The sequence below is a fragment of the Strix aluco genome, chromosome 1, assembly GCF_031877795.1.
Source record: "Strix aluco isolate bStrAlu1 chromosome 1, bStrAlu1.hap1, whole genome shotgun sequence".
Lineage (NCBI taxonomy): Eukaryota > Metazoa > Chordata > Aves > Strigiformes > Strigidae > Strix > Strix aluco.
The window spans coordinates 143,712,387-143,736,445 of record NC_133931.1 but is presented as its reverse complement, the minus strand read 5'-3'; the positions used below and the strand labels follow the sequence as shown (position 1 = coordinate 143,736,445).

Sequence of the window (24,059 nt, the reverse complement as noted above, 5' to 3'; positions counted from 1 at the left end):
AAGGAAATGGGGCAGCACTCTCCATGTCAAGAACAACGGTAAAAAACCCAACCAACAAATTGCAGTTATACAAGTTACATCTGAGAAAACATGTATGATCTTTGTAGAATACAATGACTGCTTGGTTACCTATGTGTGTGTGCATACTTATATATTGCATATTCAGTTTTAAGCCTTTGTTTTGTAGTTTCCTTTTCTGTTTTCTTCTACTGAAGAACTTCTGTCAAGTTTAGTGGCAAAAGAGGGAAATCAGCAAGCACTTGTTGGGTGTGATTATCATAAGTGACATGTCTTCTGAGAAAGATGACTGGAGTATGCAAAAAGTATTGATTTAAGTGAGAATGTACTCAAGAAGTAAGTAAAGGAAAAATATATAGAAAAATGGGAAAGACTGCAACTACATTATACCAATGCTTGAAAGAAATGGTAAAGGCACCAGTGCTTGCAGTGTTGCATTTTCATGTTAGAGTAAATGTTAAGTCCACTTAGTCACTATTCCTTTACTTTTCTAAAATTGCTTCCAGGGAAAGCTGATGATGATCAGTTAGACCGATGTTTCTTGGGCTGTCAGCATTTTAGTGCTGGTTTTCTTTTTAACAGTCTTTAACTTTTGACTTCTGCATTGTTCATGTTTTGGAGTTTACTCCATTTCATTGTGTAGAAAGGATGTTGTCTCTTAAGTTATATGCTGTAAGGAGCATTTAAAGCGATATTTTGAAAATGTTATATCAAAATGATTAAACTCAAGCTGTGGACTGTAAAAATTATAGCTTTATAGGCCACATGCCTGCCTACCCTTCAATCACTGTCAAAGTGATAATTTCTACAATAATATGTTTCTTTTATTGTGGGATTCTAAACACCAAGTGCTGTTTAAACATTAAACTGAATTGTTTATGTTAGTGCTGTACTCAGTGTGTCATACATCAGGCCACTATAATCTCCCATGGAATGTAAAAATTCTGTCATGAATCATGGCTTGTATATCGGAAATTACTGTAATTTTGATTGGAAATTACAAGGCTCTTGAAATGTTTCTAATTATGATAGAATGTTACAGCAGCTTCCAACCTGTGTGCTCCTCAGATGTCTTTATATACATGTCAAGACTTGGGGTGAGAGAACTGTCCGTTTTCTACACCTTCCCCTTTCCATTGCAGTTCTCCACAAAACTAAGGTATGAAGCCAATCTATCAGTCCGCATAATTTTGATCTGATCTAATTTATGTGATAGTATATTTATTTAAGTGCATAGTCTTAAAATTTCTAGGCAGGGCAGCTCTTCCAATGCTGACTTTAAAAGGGACAGGTAATCAAAATGAAGCACAAGTTTCCAGAGGATGCAGTGCAGTTTTTTTAGAATATTGGTATAAAACTTAGATTCTTATACAGACTTTTGCTACTAAAACAACAGAAAACAAACAACACCAAAAACGTAGTTCTTTTCCCTTTTATAGTGGAGATTATGCCTGTATTCTCAGAGATTATTTTTTTCCCCAGTTTAAGCAATGGAATGGTAATTTACATGTTAAGCAAACTTTCAGGTCTGTAGTCAGCCAAAGTGCCATTTGTGTTAGAAAGCTGCTTCACAGAAGGAACTTGTTAGGTAAACTGGATGTCTTCTCTAACCAGTTGACTGGTCAGCCAATCAATAAGATTTAGATATGTAGCAAAGCCATGTATATTAAAGGAGGTATCTGCAGAAAATTCTGCTTGTCAATGGTACAGAGAAATATTTATTGGGGCAAAGAAGTCACCCTTGCACAAAAAGAGGCTTGATCAAACATATTATTTAAGAGAACCTCTCTTGAGAGAGGTCCATTGTTGTTTTGTTTTTTCTTTTTTTTAATTTGGGGATATTGGTTTCCTGCTCAGAACTGGAAATCCTGGGATAATCACTTCCAGTTATAGTGAAAAGTCTGGAGGACACATATTAGAAAATGATGCGTTGGTTAACAGTTTTGTTTTTAAAATCACTAGAATTGAACATTGCTGCTCTTACCTTATTTTAGATGTAAAAACTTGATTAACTCCTGAGTGTAGTCTGGGGTTATTGTATAAAACAGTATGTGACCTGAAACAGCTCTGCCAGTGGACAGAGATAGTTGTTTGCTGGAGGGCCTTTTTAATTTTTATTTGTTTTTTAAGGAAGCTATTTGGGTCAACATTAGATTGGGTGTCTGAGCAGCCAGCATCTGCAAGGTGTCTGGGCTTGCCTGAGCAAGGAGACTGCAGATAACGTTCTGCTGACTAGAGCACTTTGTACAGAAGCGCTATTAAATGACGCGCTACAGAAGTTTCTACTTAGGTAGTGCAGAGGTAAAAAACAAGCATCTTCCCTTGCACTGTGTTAGTGCCTTTGGCAAGAGTTACCTGACTGAAGGAGGGCTGCGTATGGGCCTGATGCTCAACTCACCAGGTGGCAACAGGGGCTTGGTGCGGCAGAGGTCATAGCGCAGGGCAAGGAAGGGGTGACGGGAGCAGGAAGAGATTGCAGTGATATCAGTGAGATTGTGCTCTGCCTTAGGTGAGTGATGATTTGCGTACTTGTAGTTTCACGGTGTGCTTTGCTGGTGGCTTGTTGGCTTTTCCAAAGAAAAGGGCCTATCTGGCACATGGGTTTGAACAAGTTTGGGGACCTAGCTAGAAGATTCCTTCAAATATTGAATTCTTTTCCTGCACAGGAATGTATGCATTCTGGATATTTTTTAAGTTTCTGTGTTTTTAGGGATTGATATATTATCTGCAGAATAAGTTCAAATTCTGTTAAATTCAAAATATATGCTTTAAAAGTTACTATGGTTATGCTGAGGAGCTAAGGAAGCTATTATAATTCAAATTGCTTGAATACATCACATCTTTGGGGAGTTTTAGAACTGTAATTGGCAAAACACCTAATGTCAGTATTTAAAATCTTAAGTTTTTATTGCAAGTTGTCTGCCTAATAGGCCTACATATTTTTTTTTTTTCTAGTTTATGTTGAGAAGAGAGCTTTAGAAAAATACATGCCAAAGGGAGACAGAAAGGTTTACCAAGTGCTTTGTGTCTGCTTCCAGGTTGTTTTTCAGTGGTAGAACGGCAATACTAACAAAATTGTTTACTAAAATTTAATCAGCACACCTGATTAAGACAAAATGAAAAGAATCCACACATATATAAATTTGTGTGGTACACGTTACTTTTACAATTTAATCATATTGGAGTTTTATTAAATTTATAACCTGACAGTCTGATTCAAGTAATTATGAAAGCACATTCTTAATTTCGTTATTTCAAACAAAAAAAAGTTGATTTGTGTAATGATCATTAAGGCATCATGGTTCAGTAACTGTGCATTGGTTACAATGTTTTCATGTGGGAGCCAGGGATGAGGTTTTTTTCTTGATGGTGACAGATGCTGAAATCTAATTTTATTCCATAAAAACAGACAAACAAACAAACAAAACCCCCCCAAACCTCAGAGCCCCGAGAGATAAGGCAAGTAGAGACTTGTAGTGTTTCTGTATGTTTGCTGTGTTTTGAGAAGTTACATTTATGTTAATGGCTTATCCTGAAAAGCTATGGGCTGTACATGCTAGTATGAAGCAGGGAAGAAAGCAAAACTTTGCTGAAAATCAGCTTGCGTTCCTAACATTTCTTAAATTTAGGAAATTGCAGTTTGCAAAAACTGAAGTAATATAAATTTCCATACCTCTGAGTCCCGTGCACTACAATATAAGGCTGCTAGACTGCATTATTATACCTAAATGAGTTTATAGTAGAATAAATAGGTAAGATCAGTACTTTTCTGCAGCATCAATCCAGCTGATTGCTGTGGATGGCCAGGTAGGTGCTGAATGCCCTCCCTTCTCACCAAATAAAAGTGCCTCTATGTTGAAGGCAAGACACTTGGCTCTCACAGAATCATGCTCTGATTTTAATTTTAGAATAAAACTAATGGAGTACTACCCATATCTCCAGAAACCTCATCTAATTACAGAGGGTTTTGACACGTTACTTCTGAGCTGTTGCATTGTGTTGCCCAATTTCCTGTCCTTCTGTCCCTGTCTTTCACTTTGGTTAGGCAGTTAGCCCCTTGGAAATGAGAAGTTTCGCATGCAAAGCATGGAGGTAAAATCACTGTTTCAGACCATCCTACAGACTCCATCCTAAACCATCATTTTGTGCAGTGGTATTTTATTAGAAGTGTTTGACTTTTTTGCTTAGTATGCACCTGGAGCATCCTCCTCTGAAAGGTTGCGTGGGGAGATACACCAGGTAGGCATTAGGCAGAGCATCTGACACTCTTGAGTAGATGGGAAGGAGTTAAATGGGAAGGGAATGCTAAACATTGGCACTAAAATTGCTTTTGGCATGCAAATACCATGCTTTTCCTGACATAAATATTTTCAGAATAGGCCATTAGAGTTCAGGTATATAAAACCCTGCTTTTACTGGAAATTTTAATGTTGTAGTAAACCCAGAGATTTATAGTGAAAAATTGATGTCTGTTATCTCACTTTTATCTTTTTAACCAGCAGTTTTATAAATGCTGTATCTTTGATCTGGCTTTTTCCATCTAGAGACTACGCTATATACTCTAATAGGAAAGTCATTTTTAAACAGCTTCCCACACTGAACAAGCACGGTATTGTGGATCTGGCACGAAGATGTAACATGCCATTACCGCAGATATAGAACAATCTATTCAACTATTTTCCAGCGGGGGGAAAAGAAACCTTTTTATCACCAAGAGTAACCCTCTGGTAACAATGTGGCTTTAAGAGGGGGATACTGAAATTATTTCCAAAGCTGTTTCCTCAGGGTGCTGCACCTCTGGCTGCCCTGGTAGGGTCCAGCCTGGGGAGCAGGAGGGGGCACAGTCCTCTGCCCGTCACCCCACATCTCTGTCAAGTCCTCACCCTCCTTTGTCTCCCTCAGAGGAGCAGCTGAGTCACTTCCTGGGTTTAAATCTTGGCTTAAAAACCTTCTTTCTCACTCCCTCGGCGTACAATGGATTCTCTGTGGAGCAGGGAGGGATACTGCACAGGGAGACGCGAGGTGGAAACAAAATGCGCTCTGAGGTCTGCCATTGTTTCACAGGTCCACCTGAAAATAAACCCCCTCGCCCTCATGGGGAGGCAAGATACACTAGTTGGAGAATATTAGCTGCAGAAGTACACCACCCAACAGCCTCTATTTTTCTTTTTATTTAATTTTCTTTCTGTATTTTCCTCCGCCCGCTGCTACCCGGGGTGATTGCTCTGGCAGTTGAAGAGGTGCCATGAGCAGCAGGAGTCAGGCAGGATCGGGTGTTAGTGGGGATGGGAGAGGAAGAGTGTGAACGGAGAAGGCAAGATGGGCTTCTTCTGCGCACGATCAAGAATTGCCCCATAAAGTGGCATGTCATTCAGTGAAACTGTGAAACTTGGCAGATAGAAGCTGATTTGTTTCTTTCACAAAATATCGTGTTGCAGAGTCATGAGAGAAGGAGATTTCTGGGTTTCTATTGTGGGAACAAAATGAATGCTTAAAGCACTCCAGGTCTTTCCTCTGCCCCATGTCTTAATTTGTTTTACAACATCTTTTTGCAGAAATAAAGGTTAAAGCCTCAGGAAATTTCTTTAGGAATTTTTTTTTTAATTCTTTCTCAGAAAGGGGATAGAAAAATTGAGCTCAGTTAACTTGTGTATCACTCAATCTGGGTAGGCCTGGAGAAGGGCAGGCATTGATCCTGGCCGTATCCCACATTATTGGTATGACCTTGGTGGAGTAGGTTGACTTCAGTGAGTCTTGGGTTCCTGCTAGTAAAAAGTAGGCAGCAACTTCTTGAATCAACAAAGATGCACTGATAAGAAACTGCCTTAAAATCTCTGAGGTGGTTCATGTCAGTATGCAATTGCCCACAGAAATCTTCATAGAGGGGAAAAAAATTGCATTAAAACCTGTAATAGTTCAAGCCAAAGGAGAAGGTACAGAATGGAAAATACTTAACCGGTAAGAGGATTATATTGACCTCTTCAAACAACTCCTTGGGGCCAGGCAGCCCTTTCAACATGTAAGGCAAAGGCTGGATTTGTTGACACACCGATGAAAAAGTGTGCTTCCTGAGCATGCTTTACACGTGGGGTCAAATCTGCTCCGGCTAGAGGCTCCCAGCCAGGCGGGTGGCAGTGTGAGCTGTTCAAATGCTGCTTACAATCTGCACAGAGGCCGTTTAAAGAACTGGTAGCAGCTTCAGGAAACGCTGTATATTTGAGCCCTAAGGAGAGCTTCCCTGGAGGGATGCGGTGCACACCTGCCCCTGCGTTGGTCGGGAGTTGATGCTTAATGCTCTCGTGGCCTCAGCCTGCAGCGCGTCCCTGGGAGGTGCTGGGGCTGGAACCACTCAGTGCCTGGCAGGATGCGGCCCTGCAGGTGGCCAAAAACAGCAAAGGGGGGTTCTTGGTTGGATGATTTTTGTCTGGTGGAAGGAGCACGAATGTGTGGGAGCAGCTAGGAGAAGTACAAGTTTAAGTCATTAAATGTACAAATGAAAAAAGAGAGCCAAGTAGAGAAAGCTCTTTACAAAATATAAAATTCTGTTAAAGCAGCAAGACGGCACAACATAAGGAATGTTTGGTACATGTTATTGAAACTGAAAAATCAGAGTATGGAATGAATTATAATTTAGCATAATCCATAATTTTACAGTTTTCATTTTGAATTATTTATCTTATATGATTTGATTAAAGATAAAACTGGCTGACAAGATCTTGAACATCTCTGCATGTCTTAATGACAAATGAAAAAAGTCCTCATTATAACTTCACCATTTAAAATTTTTTATTTGTATTGTTTCTATATAGCTCCCTTTTATTTTTAAAGCCTATCTCAGATCCGCATTGTGTACACGCGATTCCATAACCCATCAGGCTTCAGTGTTGCCTCAGTACCTCTGATTCAGTAAATCAGATCATAGGCAGCATGCTGTCATATAATAAGGTGTCTGATCCTTATTACCAGTTTGTTGATGCACAGACTCCTTCAAATTGACCATTGCAACACATGGTTTCCCCTGAAACTAGCTGTGATAATTAGCGTGGCTCTAATGAGACAGAATGTCACTGATCTTGTGCTGAACTGTCGAGTATCGACGCTACGGATGGGAACTGTCAAAGCTTGCCATCTGTGACAGAGCTTGGCATATTCCATTTGCAAGGTAGAGCATGCTCAATAGACTGTTTTTAAACAAATGGTCCATTTCTTGATTAGGGCTCTGTGTTCTGTTACCGTGGAAGACTTTATATCGTAGTTAAACTTTTTTCTTTTTTTTTTCTTTTTTTTTACTGGGGTAAGCCTGTTAGGAAATGAAAATGTTACTAATTCTCAAATGGGTGCCTTCAATCTTCTGTTAGCTTTTTGGGGAGAGGTGCGGGGGAGCTGATCACGTATTTATTCTTCTTCCTTGCCCCAGTTATCTTAATGTAGTTCTTCTAAGGCTAGCACTTCCACAAGGGTTTTATCTGATTTTTTTAAGCTGCAAGGGATAGGGACAGTGTAGTTTTGAAGGATAAAAGAACAAAAATTAAAAAGTCTTAGATGATGCGCAGCAGGAGCACATGCGCCTGGGATGAAAGATTGAATCAGTCAGGAGAGTCAGGCACCCAGGCTCCCGAGACCGGCCCTGCAAAATGCCGTGCAAAAAGTCCAGTGCTGCTTATCATTCCAAAATATGCTTTGTTGCTTTTTATTTCCTCCTTCTCTGGCAGACCACACAGGGCTTGTTCTGAAGAACATTTTCACTAATCTGATCAGGCAGCCAAATACGCCGGGAAAACTGCTTTAATGATCCCACTAATTACCTCAAGTCAATATGAACTGTATTATTAGACTGAGGGAAAATATTCCATTAGGTCTCCCCCTTGGGAGTTTCTCCGCTTTGTGATGTCACTGAAGCCTTCGCCCTCTCGCTTGTAATTAATTTTATTTACACACGCAGGCACGCACAAGGTCACACCTGCACAACCGGAGCTGGCCAGGGAGCTAGTGGCACTCAGGCTTAATCAGATCTGTCATAATTACCATTCTGCATGTTTCTGACACACGCTGTGAAATATTTCAATTTAACTGCCGCTACCAGCACAACCAGATGTAGTGTGAGTGTGGCTGCATTGGAAATATTATTCCTCAGGATAAACTCTCTCCTCCTCCTTTTTCCTCCCACCCCCTCTCCCTTTTACAGCTAATGTGGCACAGAAGCTGATGTATCCTGTAAATCTTGAATGCAGCGCTAGATTGATAACAGCAGATTAGACAGTTTAACCACAAACAGCTTGTTCATTTTTCACAAATGAAAACCACATGTGGTGTAACTAAAATTTCAGGCTCCTTTTTTTTTTTTCCCCTCCTCTTTGGTTGTTGTTTCCTTTTGTGTGTGCATGTGTGTGTGCGCGTGTTAAGGTCTGCCTTTCACTGTAAAGGAGTGAAATAAAAGAGTAAACATATAGGGAGAAAGAGATACTGCTGTCTTTGGAGATTATTTCTCCGTGACCTTCCTTGCTTTGGCAAAGAAATCAGATATCGCACGGGTGTTTTGTCTCTCACTCAGACTTTCTAATCACTGGGTTTTATGCCCACTTATTAAAGAAGTCATCCTACTGTGCTGTTTTTCAAAATAACGTGCCAGCAAACACCTCGCTTTAAGAAGAGCTTCTAACCAAAAATGTAGTCTTCACTGCTACCTAAATTTAGCAGAAATAAAATTTTCTGCCAAAGTTTTTCACCACGAATTTTGTCTCTTTGCTAACTCTTCCCTCTAGCTCTTCCTTTGGGGAAAAGGTTCTTTTTAAAAAAGAATCATCAAAGTGTCTAGAATTTTGGAAAACAGGAAATGGATTTTTTTTTAAATTTTATTAAAACATTCTAGTATTTCTTAAGAAAACAAATTATGTTTAGTTTTTAGGAAAATAAATGTTGTCTGTAAATTGCTTTGCTTTTTTTAGAAATCCATTTTTTCAGTTAAATTGTTCACCTTTCCCTAATTAAACAGCCTTCAACACTTAGTAAGGCGGTTTTTTTGAAACCATCTACTCTTTAGTAGATCATTGTTGGCTACTTTTCCTACACAGAGAAAAAAATTAATGCAATTTTGATAGACAGTTGTAATTCTAAGGTTCTAAAACAATTCTTACAGCAAGGGAAAAAACTGTAAGTGTGCAGAATGCAACTGAGCAGATTCCCAAAAAGCTGTGGCAGGTATTGTCAGGCAAGAGGAGTGGTGCAGTGCATCTGATAGAGATTCATCAAATCTAATCTGTAATAAGCCTTCCAGGGGACATTTAAAAAAAGGTAGCTTTAGTAAGAGATTGTTTTATCCATTGCCAGTGATCTGTGATGCAGTGGAAATATCGAAAGTGCAGGAGACAGGGAGCTAAGAGTCAGTGTGCAAAGAGTCAGTCAGAAGAAGGTGAGCAGTATGGTTTTTGAAAGCCACTGAAGGCACAGTTTGTAGTAGAAAATTTGGCTGCAGAGATTGCCCCCCAGACTGTTGAAGAGAGGGTTAAAGACCCATGCTCATACTACTTGGCCATCAGTTACTAGTCCCCCAGAGCTGAGCCGAGTAGGTCAGGGTGGATGTCCTATCAGTGTCCCTCACAGCGTGGCAGTGCCACCTCTGTTACTGACTCCCCCAGGGTCCGTGCTGACCCCGAACAAAGGGGAAATCTTGTCTTGGAGGTGCAGCCGAAGCCCTGGAGGTGCTATGGCTGCAGATGTCTCAAAAATGAGACTCAAAAAAGGAGTAAGGTGAGGAGGGCAGGAAGGCCTCGCATTGGAAGAGATAATGCTGAAATGAACTGTCAGGATTCTTGCAAGGGTCCAGAAATCCAGCTCTAGTTTCTTCGCAAAACTATTCAAAAAATGTCATGCAGTCAGGAAGCACTGGATCACCAAAAGAAAAAAAAGCATGGCACCCTCTCCCACCTCCTTTGAATCTTTTATTTTTAGTTTTTCTTTCTTAGGTAGAGGTGTTTCGGTTCCTACACTCCAGATGCATGAATCAGCTCTTCCCCAGGCAGCACCTGCTGTCTGCCTGACAAGAGGTGCTGCTTCTGGCAGGATGGATTTTCTTAATCTCTCTTCCCGCTTTCTGTATCCTCACCTTCTGTTTTGTTTTCCTCTTGCTGCCTTCACTAATTCCTCTCGTTACAGCTCTCCTCTTAGCCTTCCTCTGACTTGTTCCCACCCTGTTCCTCTTCCATACATACCATCACCATCCACCCTTGCTCCATCTGTCCCTTTCTTCTGTCCTACTGCTGTCCCCTGTGTGCCAGAGCTGCACCGAGGACATCCCACCCCAAGTGCATCCCCCCACCCCCAGTTGCTTTGCACAAGCACTGGCTTGTGCGTGGGGCACAGCATGGGCACCCCATGCCCTTGGGCTTCGCTGGGTGCTGGGGATCCGAGGTCTGGTCGCCAGTGCTGCCAGCTTCATGGGTAAAACATCGTTCCTTTCTCTGTGTGGCGACACGGATTTAGCTGGGAAAAGAGCCATGTTCTTGATTTCCAGGTTGCTCATGCCTGCTGTGGGCAGATCACTGATTCGGGAGGCTTTTGAAGATTCAGTATGTTGGTGTTTTAACATGAAGAAACTAAAGCACTATTTAAAAAAAAGAAGGGGAAAAGTCTGAGTGAGCTGTACGAGAGTTAATGACGTATGGAAATGAAAACAAAGCTGTAGTGCCAGAGCTGAGGAGGAGGCTGAGGAGTTAGCAAGCAGCCCGTGGTTCCTGACAGTGGGGGAAGCAGGGTACCAAATAGCGCAGAAAACAAAAGCGAGCTTAACCCGTCACTAAACAGGAAATGACAGGGTAAAATTCCTCCTGAAAAACCGAAAGCTGCTAAACACGTTACTGCAAAGAATAAAGGCATCTTATGCAAACAGAAATATACAGTAACGGTCCAAGCAGCAGTTTGTTAAAGGAGGGACTGATTACAATTCAGGTGAAGGGTTGTTGGTCAAAGGAAGGAGAACTAATAGGTGTGTGTTTTCTCCCTTATTGTTAAACTGGGTAATTCAAAACACATAACACCTGAAAGAATGTTACAAGATTTCTAGGAGCAAGGTGAGAAAGGAGACAATTTTTTGTTCTAGTTAATTTTTAATTTCACTGTTCCTAACATTGTTTCATTGTGTCCATTTTTAAATTTTCTTCACATTTAACCTCTAAGTCAAACTTCAGATTTTTGGTTACGAATCACCCCAGACTGTTGGCATATAATGAATAGGCTAGGGCAAGCACGCAGCTAGTTAAGTGGGGAAAAATTCCAATTTGCAAATATTTATCTAATTCCAAATCTGCCAGATTTGGTCTGAAAACACATTGTTATTCTGTGATCATCTCATTTTTATTCCTGTGCAGTGTCATGTTCCCTTACTTCAGGATGACATTTGAGAAGCATATGAAAATAGTTTTCAGGATCTTTGTAAAGTAAAGATGTTTGGACTGGGTTTGGACTTAGCAGAATTCCCTGAAGTTTTGGACCCCAACTGAGCAAGATTTGCACACGTATCAGTTATGTCTGTGGGTTTATTTAGGTGACAGGTATTTTGCTGAGCCTGGTGCTTAGCATCTCTAGTATATGTAACATGCAGGAGAAAGCTCTACAGATATAGGAACTTTCCACTGTTTATATAAAACCAGTTAACTTTTAAAAAAAGCTAAGAAGGGCTTGAATGCGATTCTTTTTATTTTTGCTTTAGGGCAGCCAGTTTGCTTCACCTCCGAGAAATCATTTGCTACTCTTATTTAATATGAGGAGAAAGTCTAACTAAAGGTATTGATTCTTTTTACCTGGGGAAGGGGGACAGGATAGAGTGATCAGGGCAGGAAAAAGTGTGCCTGCTCCATGCAGCACCTGATTTAAGGGCAGAAGCTGCTGCTGAAGCTGCTGCCTGGAAATACGGCTCGGGCTGAGGCTCAGCTTGGTTGGCACTTTTCTTGGCCTCTGAAGAAAAGTCTAACGCTAAGCACTGCTCTCTCTAGGAGCTTTTCCCTTGTGGCTGTTCTTGTCCTCATCCTGATGGCAAAGTAGCTGAAAACACTCCTGTGTTGCTTCCCACCCAGGAGGGAGAAACTCGATCTCTCCAGCTTCCCTTTTGATTCAGCCTTCCTATTCTTTTAAGTCTATGCCCCAAGCAACCATGCTACAAGTAGGGGTATTTTAGCTTTCTAAGGGCTTCACTGCCTTTATTTTAACATGGGTGAGATAGATGCTTCTGTCTGTTCCCTTCTCATTTGCTGGGAGGTGTCTGTCTTTCACAGGTGTGGATTTTAAAGATTTTTTTAAACTATTGATGGAATGGGCATTATTTTCTGACTGTGCTGTGGTTAACAAAATCTGGAGGACAGTTAGGGAAATGTTTCTTTTCAATTTCCTTAAGACTCCCCTCACCCTTGGCATTATCAGAGCATTAAGTGTTCTTCACTACGAAGCTGAAAGCCACGGAAGCCAGATGAACTGCAAGAGACAAGTTAAAAGAAATTTTCTCAGAATATTTAAATGTCTAATTCAAATCTATATCAAAACATTTAGTTAGGCCTTAAAAATGTGGAGGGATGTCTGAGAACGGGTTTGAGCCATGTGTGTTTTGGAATGATGTCGCTTGTTGGAACATCTTGTCAGCTGAACTGAATTTACAATGAAGTCCAAATATCTATGAGCCTGTGATTCCTCAGTGTGTGGTAGATCTTCCCCTGATCCAAAATGAATTCTGGAAAGAAAAAACATATGACAAGAAGCCATGGATTTAAATTACTCCTTCTGGGAAATTATAATCTTTTTTAAAAAAATAAATCTAACAACATGATATACACACGTATAAGTAATTACGGAAGTGACACTTTGGCCCTATGGCCTTTTTACTGGAGGTCTTTTCCCCAAAGCAAATGTTAAATCTCTGTAAGCAATGTAATAATAAACATTTGCTGTTCACTTGTAAATTGGTAAAAAAGATTTTTTAAAATTGCTCGGCTCTTTCTACTAAAGACTCTTCTCTAACTAAACTGCAGATAGAGCTGCCATACAAAAATTGATTGCATGTTTAAGAATAAATAAATATGGGCTATTAAGGGTCGTGGTTGAATTTAGGGTTATATTTACTTTCAAGGGAAGCATTGGTATTGCAGTGAAATCAGTACTTCTCTCTACTTAAATAAAAGATAAAGGGCCATATATTACCAGTCACCCTCTGTGAAACCCACTGACCCATTTTATATGCCAGTACTATAAAAAGTAATGTACCAGACTAAGACTGACTTATTTAATAATTAGCAGTTGTTTTTTCTTGTTTAGATTTTTTTTTTATTGTTAAGTCCATTTTTGTCATGTGTATCTTGCAGTTACAATGCCAATGGAATTGTGTGTGTGAAAGAGGAAGGATCTGGAGTAGAGGAAGGCAGAATAAAGCTTCACCCACTGTTTGCATCTATTACTTTTTTTCCCCTTCTTTTTACGTATGAATGTAGTTGCATTTTATGTAAGATTTTCAAAGGCATACATATTATGTTTTTGATTAGGGTTTGTGGCTATCTATCATTGCTAGGCACTGTGAAAAAGATACATTTGAACAAGGGAAAGGAAAGGTGGAGAAGGCTGAGAGCAGGGAAGCCAGACTTGGGAGAAGCCCTGCATTTAGTATTATTCAGTTCCCTCTGTACTCAACTAAAAAGTGATCATACTTATGTTTTCAGTCAGTTTTAGAGTTACATGTTAGGTTGTTTCTTTCCATGAGCTGGTAGTACCTCTTAAGTGCTCATACACAGGGAACTTACCCACCGGTTTTGATATAGCCTCAGACCTTAATCCAATGAGTTTTTTGGTAGCACTGACTCTTAGCTGCTCACCCTGGCTCCAGGTAGAAGGAGCGGTTAATACAACAGACGAGACTGGGAACAGGGCCACAACTCTCCAGGTCATTTTGTTTCTGTTCTTGTTTGCTGCTCGTCATTGAATTTTAGAGGTTGCTTTAGCAAGTTTCTTTCTCCTATTTCTTTGTTTGGATGTTTACAAGAATAGAAATATGTATTTAATTCTTAAGTGCTTCAGCCAGAGAGGAGAAAAGGCAGAGGGAAGAACAGACATTAGGAATCCTTTTCCCCTCAGATATCACAAAAAAACTGTGGTGAAATACTATCAGTACCACTAATAACTGGTCATTTGTTTTTCACAACCTGGAGAAGAGGTGGCAGTAGCATCCGGACAGGTGGTGTAGCTGAATAATAGGTTGGATAAGAAATTTAAGGAAATGTCATAATCTGTTCCAGTATTCTTTAAAAAAAATTGTTCCTGCTAGTGAAGTTTACCTTTCTTCTGTAAAGCCCTATGAGGTTGTGGGGTTTTCAGTTTGTTTGTTTTGCTAAATCTCATCTATTATGATGGCAGATACAGATTTACTTAAAATTCACATCTGGCTTCTCCTTTCAATGTTCTAGTAATGAAAGCCAGTAAAATAGATAAACCAGAAATATCTGGAGATAAAGGACAGCTTTAGGTTTCAAACTTTCTCTGATTTAGGGGAATGCTCAAAGGCAAAGCCTGAAACTTAAGGCTGATTAGTGTAAATAAAATACTAAGGCAACCATCTTTCTGGGAACATTTACTATCACTTTAGGCCACATCTCCAGAAGAGACATTCGTATTCTGGTATCTTTCCTCATCTTCTGGAACAGGCTGAAAACCAGCTTTTGCTTCTTGAATTAAAGATACACAGTTTTTTGAGAAAAATAGGGAAATCCCAAAGTAGCGAACATTCACAGCAGTTTTTAAAATTTCTCAAAAGTATGTGCCTCACAGAAGTCAGAGCTTAAAATTACTTGAAAATGTAAGCTAAACTGAAAAGATTTTCGCTAACAAATGTGTTGCTCAGTATCAAAACCCACTAAATCTGGTAGATTATTATTTATTATTATTTTATTTATTTATATTATTTATTCCTAAAATTTTATAAAAATATCCAGTGGCCTTTCTTTTAGCAGACTTCAGTTCTGTGAAGCATTTTGGTCTATTCAGCTTTGCATAGGAGGTAATAAGGACAATTTATGTATTTTAGGAAAGATAAATCTGCAGTCAGAATAAATTTTCCTGCAGTCAGGAAATTCCAGAAGAACATTTAAGGCTAAAAAGGACGGCTCTCATCATCTAGGTTTGTTCCCATGTCTGAACCCACAGGTATTTCACCCAAAAAGAAGTCAGATTTAAGTAATCTCAGCCTGAAAATGAATTTTGAATTAAATGCTCTGTTCTTACCCTGCAGTGGGTGTTCCCTGCTATATTTTTCTGGATAATACAAATGTAACGCAAACAGCATTTCCCAGATAATTTAAAGCAGTGTCCATTGTTACTTATTTGTCGTATTTGTTTGTGCTGAAGTAACATTTGTTTATTTTGCTTCTCAATGACATATGCATGAGCTTACTGATTCAGAACTTTCTGAATTTTCGATCCTGTTGAACACTGAGAAATCTCAGCTGAAGGGTTTAATGCATTTTCCAATCAATGTGTAAGGGAAATTTGGCCTTATCAATTTAAATGCTGGAGATCCTTTCATTGCATTATGGAAGAATCTTCTCTAAGCAGAGATTATTCTTAAGAACTTCATAACATTTAAAGGTTAATATGTTAGGTAAAGAACAATATCTTAAGACAAACATTTTTATTACAGGACATGAAGGGATAGTTCTGATTAAATTACATGATTATTTGAATGGGAAAGAAGACAAAGTGCATCATTTCTTGCCCTCAACTTTAATGCCTTTAATCAAATAATGACCTTCTGGAAATAGTTAATTTTAAGCATTTGGAAAGATCAATACCACTTTGCCACCAAAAAATGGCCCAGATGATGAAATTTGATGTATTTAAAGTACCATTTCACCCTTTTAACCTAGTAAATAATTTAAAATGCTTTCAGTACTCCTTTGCTACCATTATGTATCTCATTCAAAGTATTATGACTTTTCCAAAAGCAACCTTTCTGTGCAATGAGCAGCTTACAAGTTTAATACTAAAGACTAAGACTATAGGCATATACTGTAGTGGTGATGTCGGCCTTTTCTCTTATTTTCTATACATGGATTCTGTTTTGAAAAGAAGGGGAAACGTCTATGATGAACGCAGCCATTTGGAACAAAAATGAGATTTGTAAAGCAAGTTGGATGGCTCTTGAAGGGGAAAAAGTCAATATTTAAAGTTTAGTCCATGAGTTCTTTTCCTTTGTTTTGTCTGTAAGCTTTTGTGTTAAAGGTGAAGGATTTGGGTTGCTTAGACAATTAAGAGCCCATTTTACCAAGTGTAATTTCATATCTGTGTTCTATAAATTGGAGTGCCTTCAGCATTGTAAATAAAAAAAAATTGCCCTCTATTAGCATGTTTGTGGGCAGATTAAAAACAGTCTTCATTAGCATAAGTAACACTTACAGATTCTTTTAAAAGTAGAAAATTATTTGCTGAATGATAAATTGCTAGCTTTATAGTTAGTTGCTGAAAATGTGCTCATTCAAAATGCCTACTTTAGTCTACAATACTCATTTTTTTGAGTTAGAAGTACTGTTTAATGGATTATGTACTTAGTCTTTGTTCACAGTAGATGCTGAAATGCAATTCACACTTTCTGCTAAAATGTTTGTATCAAATACCTCCCTATTTAGACTGATTTCTTTTAACACCATATATTTTTATTATACTATATGCCCCAGAGAATGATACAAAATAATCTTAGATATACTATAGCGAAGAAAAACTGTTCATATCTTAGCCCTGATACTCTAAAATGTTTTGCCTTCTTAGATTCAAATTACAGCTCTTCTAAAAAATGTTGGAGTCTTTGTTAGTTATTCTGTAAGAAATACTCAGCGTTTGGCAAACTATTATCACTATAACAAATTCACCAAACAATAGAGTTCAGTTGCTCCACCTTGAAGCCCTTTCTTCCCAGACTAGATGTGTTTGTTGCTGATTTGGAAAGCTTTGCCCAGAAAAGATCTTTCATGATCATAATGCAACCCTCTTTGATCTAGTTAAGGTTGGTATTAAGTGCTGATTTCAATTATAATTTGTTTTTCTTTTAGTAAGAAAGATATCAGAATGCAAGAATATTTTGTTAGACACTCTATGTGAGAGAGCAGAAGATTTTATTTAAACACAGCACGGGTCAGACTGAATAAAATAGCATTTGGATACACAGATAAAATGCATAGATGCTTTCTTTAAAATAAGCATGCTCATGGGTCTTGCAGAGTCTAATGTTTGGCAGTTATCCTCTTTGCGCTTTTTCTGCAATAGTTTGGCAGTTCGGCTTTCACAGGTTTTTTTCCTCTAATGTCTTATGTTTCTTTACTAAATCCCTATCAGAAAACCAGACAGAAGACTCTTATTTATTTTAAATATCTTAGGTTTAGCATCTTTTTTTTTTTCACCATTTTCTTGCTTACTGTAGCAAGACCTTTGCAGATGGTACTTGGTTACTTGAAAGTGCATAACAGTATTTTCTTTGTAGCAGATGGATTTAAGACTTTTAGTTCCCAATAAATGTAGGTTTACAATACATAACTTTACAGGATTTGTGTTGTATATAACAGGTTTGAACATATTATCTCAGAATTCATCTGCATGGCATTTTCAGCTTATCCAGGGCCCATGCCAGTATTTTAAGTAATAGGGAGAGCATAGTGATTGATAGCAGCTAAAGGCGTGATTTTGAATAGAAACAAAGGTTTTAGAACAGAAGGTGTCAAATTAAACTTTGTCAGTTTGAAAAGTAGTAACATCCTGAAAGTTCTCCAAACATATTTACATGTGGCTAATGTTTATATTTTGCTTTGTACTCTCTTTATATTCAGTGTAATGTTGCCTGGCAAATTTACTCTGTTTTAAAATCAAGGTTGTTTCCAATGTCAGTGCAGAGTTTTGGGGGGTTTGCCTTGCTGCATAGATATATCAGCTTAATTATTTTAAGGCTGTTTTTTAAACGATGTACTATATATGCTGTATAAACTGGTTGTGATCTAATCTGAGTTATAAATATGCCATTATTATTTTGTGGTCCTTTCTACTTCCGGTAAGACTATAAAGACAGAAAAGACCTAATGGCCCAAGCCCTCCTTCAGAATAAATTGTTTGAACTAGACAGAAATTGGTGTAGAGTTATATGAGTAGAAAGGGAAAAAAATCAGCCTCGTTACGTTCACTTGTAATTCAACTGCATTGACTACAGCAGTTCATACTTATTTAGATCAAGTGGAAAAAAAACTTACAAATTTAAATTCACCATTAGAAAAGTCTGTATGATTATTTTTCCTAAAATTCACAAAAAGCATTTCATACATTCTGATTTAGCTGACTTTTATGAATGAGCGTTATGTCACGTACGGAATTCTGAACTTGAAACTAAACAAATGCTTACGGTTTTGTTTATTTGTTTTGAACCAAAAGAAAGCATATTGGTATCAAGTTTTTAGTCTCTTAAGCAAGTAAACTCCTACAGCCTCTCCTACTGCCCAGTTACTACATCTTCTGAGAATATTTGTGAGATCAATTTCCATAAATGTTTTCAGAAATAAACCATGAAGACCAAAAAATTGTTTCTATCCTTATAATTTGAGAAGAATTCAGTTGGTTGTTTCCATGTTGCCCATCATACATTTCATCAGAGTATGTCTACTTCTTTAAAAATGTGATGAATCCAGTGGGAAAGAGACATTATGGTAGAATAGCAGTCTATTGTGTGTACTGTGTCAGAAGCATCTGATTTCAGTATCTCAAAATCGCTGCTTCCCTGAAAGCCTAGCAGAGACATGCTTCAGGTTACAATTCATCAAATAATTTTTAGATAAGGAATTAGAATAATTATTTCAGTGCAAAAGTTGATAGAAAAATACTGGAAATACAATGTTTAGCCATCAGTAATTAATAACAGTAAGGTCTGATCTAGTAAATATAGAAACAGAAATAACAGTAAGGGGAGAAGGAATTTGTTAACAAAAACTGTTGTGAAATATGAGTGTAAAATGTGATTGCTTAGGAATTATTTTTACTACTGGACATTTAAAAAGAATTTCTACTGCCTTTTTTTTAAAAAAAAAAATCTGTGGTTCACATGGTCACCAGACAAAATATGTGCAACTTCTAAATGCATGGTGCAATTTCTTTTCCAGTCTGTCTGTATACCTTAGAGAGGTGTCATGGGAGGGGACAGGTTGTCTTGTCTTTTTTTTACTTTCACCAAACTGCAGATGATAGTCAGCTCTGCTCTCTGTTTCACCACTGTTAGAAAGAGGACCAACAGTTTCAATGTGAAGCAACGGAGACTCCAGACAACCAAAGGACAATTTTTATGCTTTGGGGCAGGCTGGGTTTTTTTGCTTTAATTAAAAATTTTATAACTGCATTTCAATTAGAAGATCTAGATTTGTTTCACTTCATCTTCTTCTCTCCTCCATCCCAACACACTACCTACGCTTTTTGATTGCACCTCTTTTAACTCACTGCTGAAAACTAATACTGCTGTTGAGCATAATCCAGCACGTATCCCCGTGGAAGCAAGGTGGGCAGAGAACTGCGAGCAACATGTTCATTTTGTTAGGGGCAGGGAGAGTTCATACATTAACGTGCTAACACATTGCAGGGTGCCTTACGATGGGGAGGGAGAATCCACAGACCCTTCCTACTGTTTTAAAAACATGCCATACGATTCCAGCTGGGACAGGCTGTATATTATGTGCTCTATACGAAGGCATTTGGCCACATTTCCCAGTCAGCTTGTTAAACCTTGGGCAATACCCAGCATCCAGCCTTAGTGGTCAGGGAATGGGGTGCGCTCCATCCCCAGGGTGCTGGGGGCTGCTTCTGCTGCCACCGCTCTCCTCCCTCTCTCCTCTCTCCCTAGCACACCTAGTGAGTACCTGGCAGATTTTGGCCCCATTTAAATTTTTGCTTTCTCAGCTCTGCTACCACCATCTCTCTAACATTTTTCATTTTGATTATCTGTTTCTCGGGGGCTTTTTCTCCTGTGTCATTTGTTCAGTTTTCCACTTATATCCAAGAGAATATACTTCAAATTTTTATACACACCTCACTAAATATTTTCGTGTACAATATGAATGCATTAAGATTATTTGTTTACTTTCACTTCTTCCTGTCGTGGCAATATTTTTACACTGCATTTATTAACTGTTTGCTAAAGATATGAATGTCTTCAGGAAAATACATATCTATATTGTATCTATGTATCTATTGTATCTAGTAGTAAACTAGTCTGGATAAACCATTTTTCAACTACCAGTACGTATAAAAAGGATCTAAAAGCTTTTGTACATTTATATTATTTGTTGATTCAATAAAACGTCACATTATCTTTCCTACAGCATTAAGAAATAAAATTGCATGGACCTAGTTTTGAAAACAGATTCTTGAAGCTAAAAGAAATGAAGCATGCATGTTTTATACATGTAATATTTTGTTTCTAAATTTTAATATACCAGAAAATTTCTGGTGATGCACATTGTCCTAGCTAGAGCATTTGCACTTTTCTTTTAAAACTACCAATGCACAATTAAGAAAAAAATCCCAATTAAGAAGACATAAGGAAACAATTGTTAAATTTTCAAGATGAACTTGTATGTCTCTTTTAGAAGCAAATTAGCAACCGCTGCAGTTCTTGCAGGGATTCCGTAGCCAGCTTTGTAGTATGTGTCCCAAAACCACATCTGATTTAGAGCAGGTAAGCTCTTAGGCAACTTGCTGTGCTGTGATGTGAAAATGGTCTAAAGGGTATATCAGAAGCTTGAGTATATCTTGCTCCCCCTCAAGTCCTAATAGTGTACGTAAAACTGGGTCTATGAGAAAAAACCTGAAACAGATAATCATCTGTCACTTGAAATAAGTTCACCTGCAGAGGCACCTCTACTTGTAACAGATAGGAAGAAGATATTACTTGACTGTGTCTAGTCGAAGGATTCCTGTCTTTTGAAAGGACGTTAGGGAGCTCCTCTAACTGCTGTGATTTACATTAGGCAGCCCTATATTCAGGGCAGATATTTGAAGTGCTTGCTTGTTTTCAGTGGTAGTACCAGGATTTTAAAAATTGCTCAGCAGACAATCTACCAGCTCCTGAAACACGGTGTGGATGCTCTCGGATGGGTGTAGCCATGCATAAAAGAAAATAGGCAGCAGAAAGAATATACTGGCATCGGTGAAACCCCTGTCCTGCAGAGGGGAGCGTGTAAGGGATTCTGCCTTCATCAAGCGGTTTGTTTCTAAGCAAACAAACAATAGCACTGTGGTACGGGACCAAGGGGAAGGTGCTTTCCAGAACGCTGAAGCTTGGCGAGTGTCTGAAATAGTGAGGCAGCCTCTTGGTGTATCGGTGTTTGCTTTAAGTGAAAGCCCTTTCCTACCAGGGGAGAGCGTGAGAGAATACAGCACCTCTAAAGTACACATTTCACCCTCGTGAAGTGAGGAAAAAAACTAATGTTTTGCTGGTGTTATCTTCAAGGGGTGGCTCTGTGAGCTGTTACGTTGGAAAGAAGATCCCTCACCAGAGAACAGGACCCTCTGGGAGAATCTCTCCATGATCCGAAGGTTCCTCAGTCTTCCTCAGCCTGAACGCGATGCCATTTATGAACAAGAAAGCAATGCAGTTCATCACCATGGTGACAGGCCTTCCCACATTATCCATGTGCCAGCAGAACAGATTCAGGTTAGTTTACCTTGGCCAATCCCGCAGAGCGCTAAGTAAATAAAGCTTTAAACGGAGCAAAGGAAATTAGTGTTTCTTTCCTCCCGGCCAGGCTAAATGCAGGTCTCCTGGTACGAGATAAGAGCACGCTGCTGTCTGCCACCAGAGTTCAAAGGAGAGCATGCGACCACCCATGGTTTTTCTTTCGGTTCGGTGGTTTTTCACAAACGTGCGTGGACGCGGTGGCACAGCGGCGCCTGCGTGCTGGGCAGGGCGAGCCTCCGTGCTGGCTGTCCCTGGCTAGACAGGTGTCAGGACCCAAAGGCAGAGGTGTTTGGCATCGATTGTCAAACACCTTACCAGCAAAGCGGGAGGACATTGTTGCGCTGCTGCTCAAAAGCTGAGCTCGAACCCTCAACAGTGGTGGCTCACCCTGGGTAGGAGCGAAGGGAAGGGGATTCCTCATCCCACTTTAACCCCAGTCAAGTCTGGGGTGAGTCAATGTTTGTTTGTTTTTCCTTCAGAGCCCCTCTCCCACCACCCTTGGGAAAGGAGAGCATAGAGGCGCTTTCTTACCAGGCCTGCTGACCGCTGGACCTTGGCTGGGTGCTGCTCCGCAGGTGAGCTGGCACAAGGGCACCGTGTCAGGGAGAGAGAGGAGGGGATGCAGGACCCACGCCACGGGGCTTGGAGACAGCCGGCCTCCACGCTAGGGCAGCCCCGGCGTTGCCCCCTCCTCTTGGGGCTGCGCCCACCCTTTGCTCACATGGGCACCACGAGCCAGGAACGTGGCTGGCTGTTTCGCTAAATATTGTAGCCCAGGTCGGCAGTGCGGACTGCTGTCTCTCGGAGCTGGGGACTCTAATCCCTTCTCACGAAAGACCTGAGGTCAGCCTTTTAACTGCTCCCTCTTAAAGGGCAGATATTACCCTGTGCTTTCCCAACCTCAGCTGAAATACCGGTGTATCATTTGTATTACCTATACAGAAAAATATTTACAAAGCTAGGAAGGATAGAGATATCTCACAGCCAGAAACAACACGGGTGTATATTAAAGATAAAGCAAACTGAATAAGACAATCCCTTAGGATATCAAGTACTAAAATAATTGTGAAAGCCTGGAAACTTGCTGTTTGATTTAGCAAAAAGAGAGAGAAAGATCTATATTAAGTAATAAAACAGCACTTGTTTGAAAATGTACATTGTTTTTAATAAAATTGCTTCTTAAGGGGATAAAAGGAGAAGCTTATGCACAGTATAAACATTCAACCACTATTCCACTTACTTAGATTTTCTTGCCTTGTTGATAAAAGTTGTGTGATTGATTTTGCGAATATTATTCACATAAGCAGTTGCATTGTAATCTCTTAATATGACTTGTAAGAGTGAGGATTGGGAGATCAGGCCTGAGTTTTGTCTCTGCTCTTCTACATGGTAATTTCTGTAGATGCATAAATATGTATCCAAGACACAAGTTTTCAAACTGTATATATAAAGCCTCCTGTCTTGTAAGACTTTAATGTGCTGCGAGTAGTCTTGAATCTCTTTGGGATTGAAGCCTTGAATGGGACTGCTCACAGACCATAAAACATGAAAGCATGTGAACAAGGATGAGGCAAGAACCCTAATTCCATGAGAATTTGTGTCAGATCTTACAATACGAAGATCACTTAAAGTAGTGGCTTTTAAACCAGGTGTTGAGACCTATGCGAAGTCTCCACAACCACGAGTGGCACTGCAAAGTGGACAGAATTGTAATTCCTCCAATGTTTATAGTATTCGTACAGTATTTTGTGTTGCTTGGGGTCTGCAAGTGAGCTGCAACTGGAAGCTTGGAAACCACTACCAACACACAAAAAAATTGTCAAAGAGAGTCTTGCAAAGGGAAATGAAATGTAGTGATAGCAACTGCTTGTTTTGCTGCTGTTGTTTTTTAATAATAACTGGTGGTTTGTACCATATGACAAGAAATTTGCTGATCCAAAATATCTTACTAACCAGTGCTTCCTGTGCTGTGAAGTGAAAGAATTGTCAACAAAAACAGTAGCTGATAAATTTACTTTTGATTTTAAACATTATCTTATAGTGTACTGTACTCCGGTGGTAGATGAGAAAAACATTTCTGTCCCAAGGGCTCAGTGCCTCACCTTTTAAGAATGTTTCTGAATCCATGCTTGCAAAACTTCATTTTAAGCTCTTGTTAATTATTTACATCATGATTTGCTTTATCTTATTCTTCTGATGTGCATACTGGCTCATTTTCATTGCCTGAGTTTTTGGAATGCAGCATGTTCCCTTCTAATAATAATAGTGCAACTTATTTGGAGCTTTGCATCTTAGTGCGTTATAAATATTAACTAAATAA

General features: G+C 39.3%; 1 protein-coding gene across 5 annotated transcripts in view; it reads left to right on the top strand.

The window, feature by feature from the left end:
• SATB1 (SATB homeobox 1) overlaps positions 1-24,059 on the top strand; it is a 93,363-nt gene that overhangs the window by 66,684 nt on the left and 2,620 nt on the right. For 4 of the 5 annotated variants that reach the window (XM_074838590.1, XM_074838609.1, XM_074838581.1 and 1 more), the window contains exon 10: positions 21,512-21,715. In XM_074838590.1, coding sequence (XP_074694691.1) covers positions 21,512-21,715 — 204 coding nt within the window. Of the gene's footprint in view, positions 1-21,511; positions 21,716-22,218; positions 22,315-24,059 lie in introns of all 5 variants that reach the window. The other variant, XM_074838616.1, reaches the window with a different exon arrangement.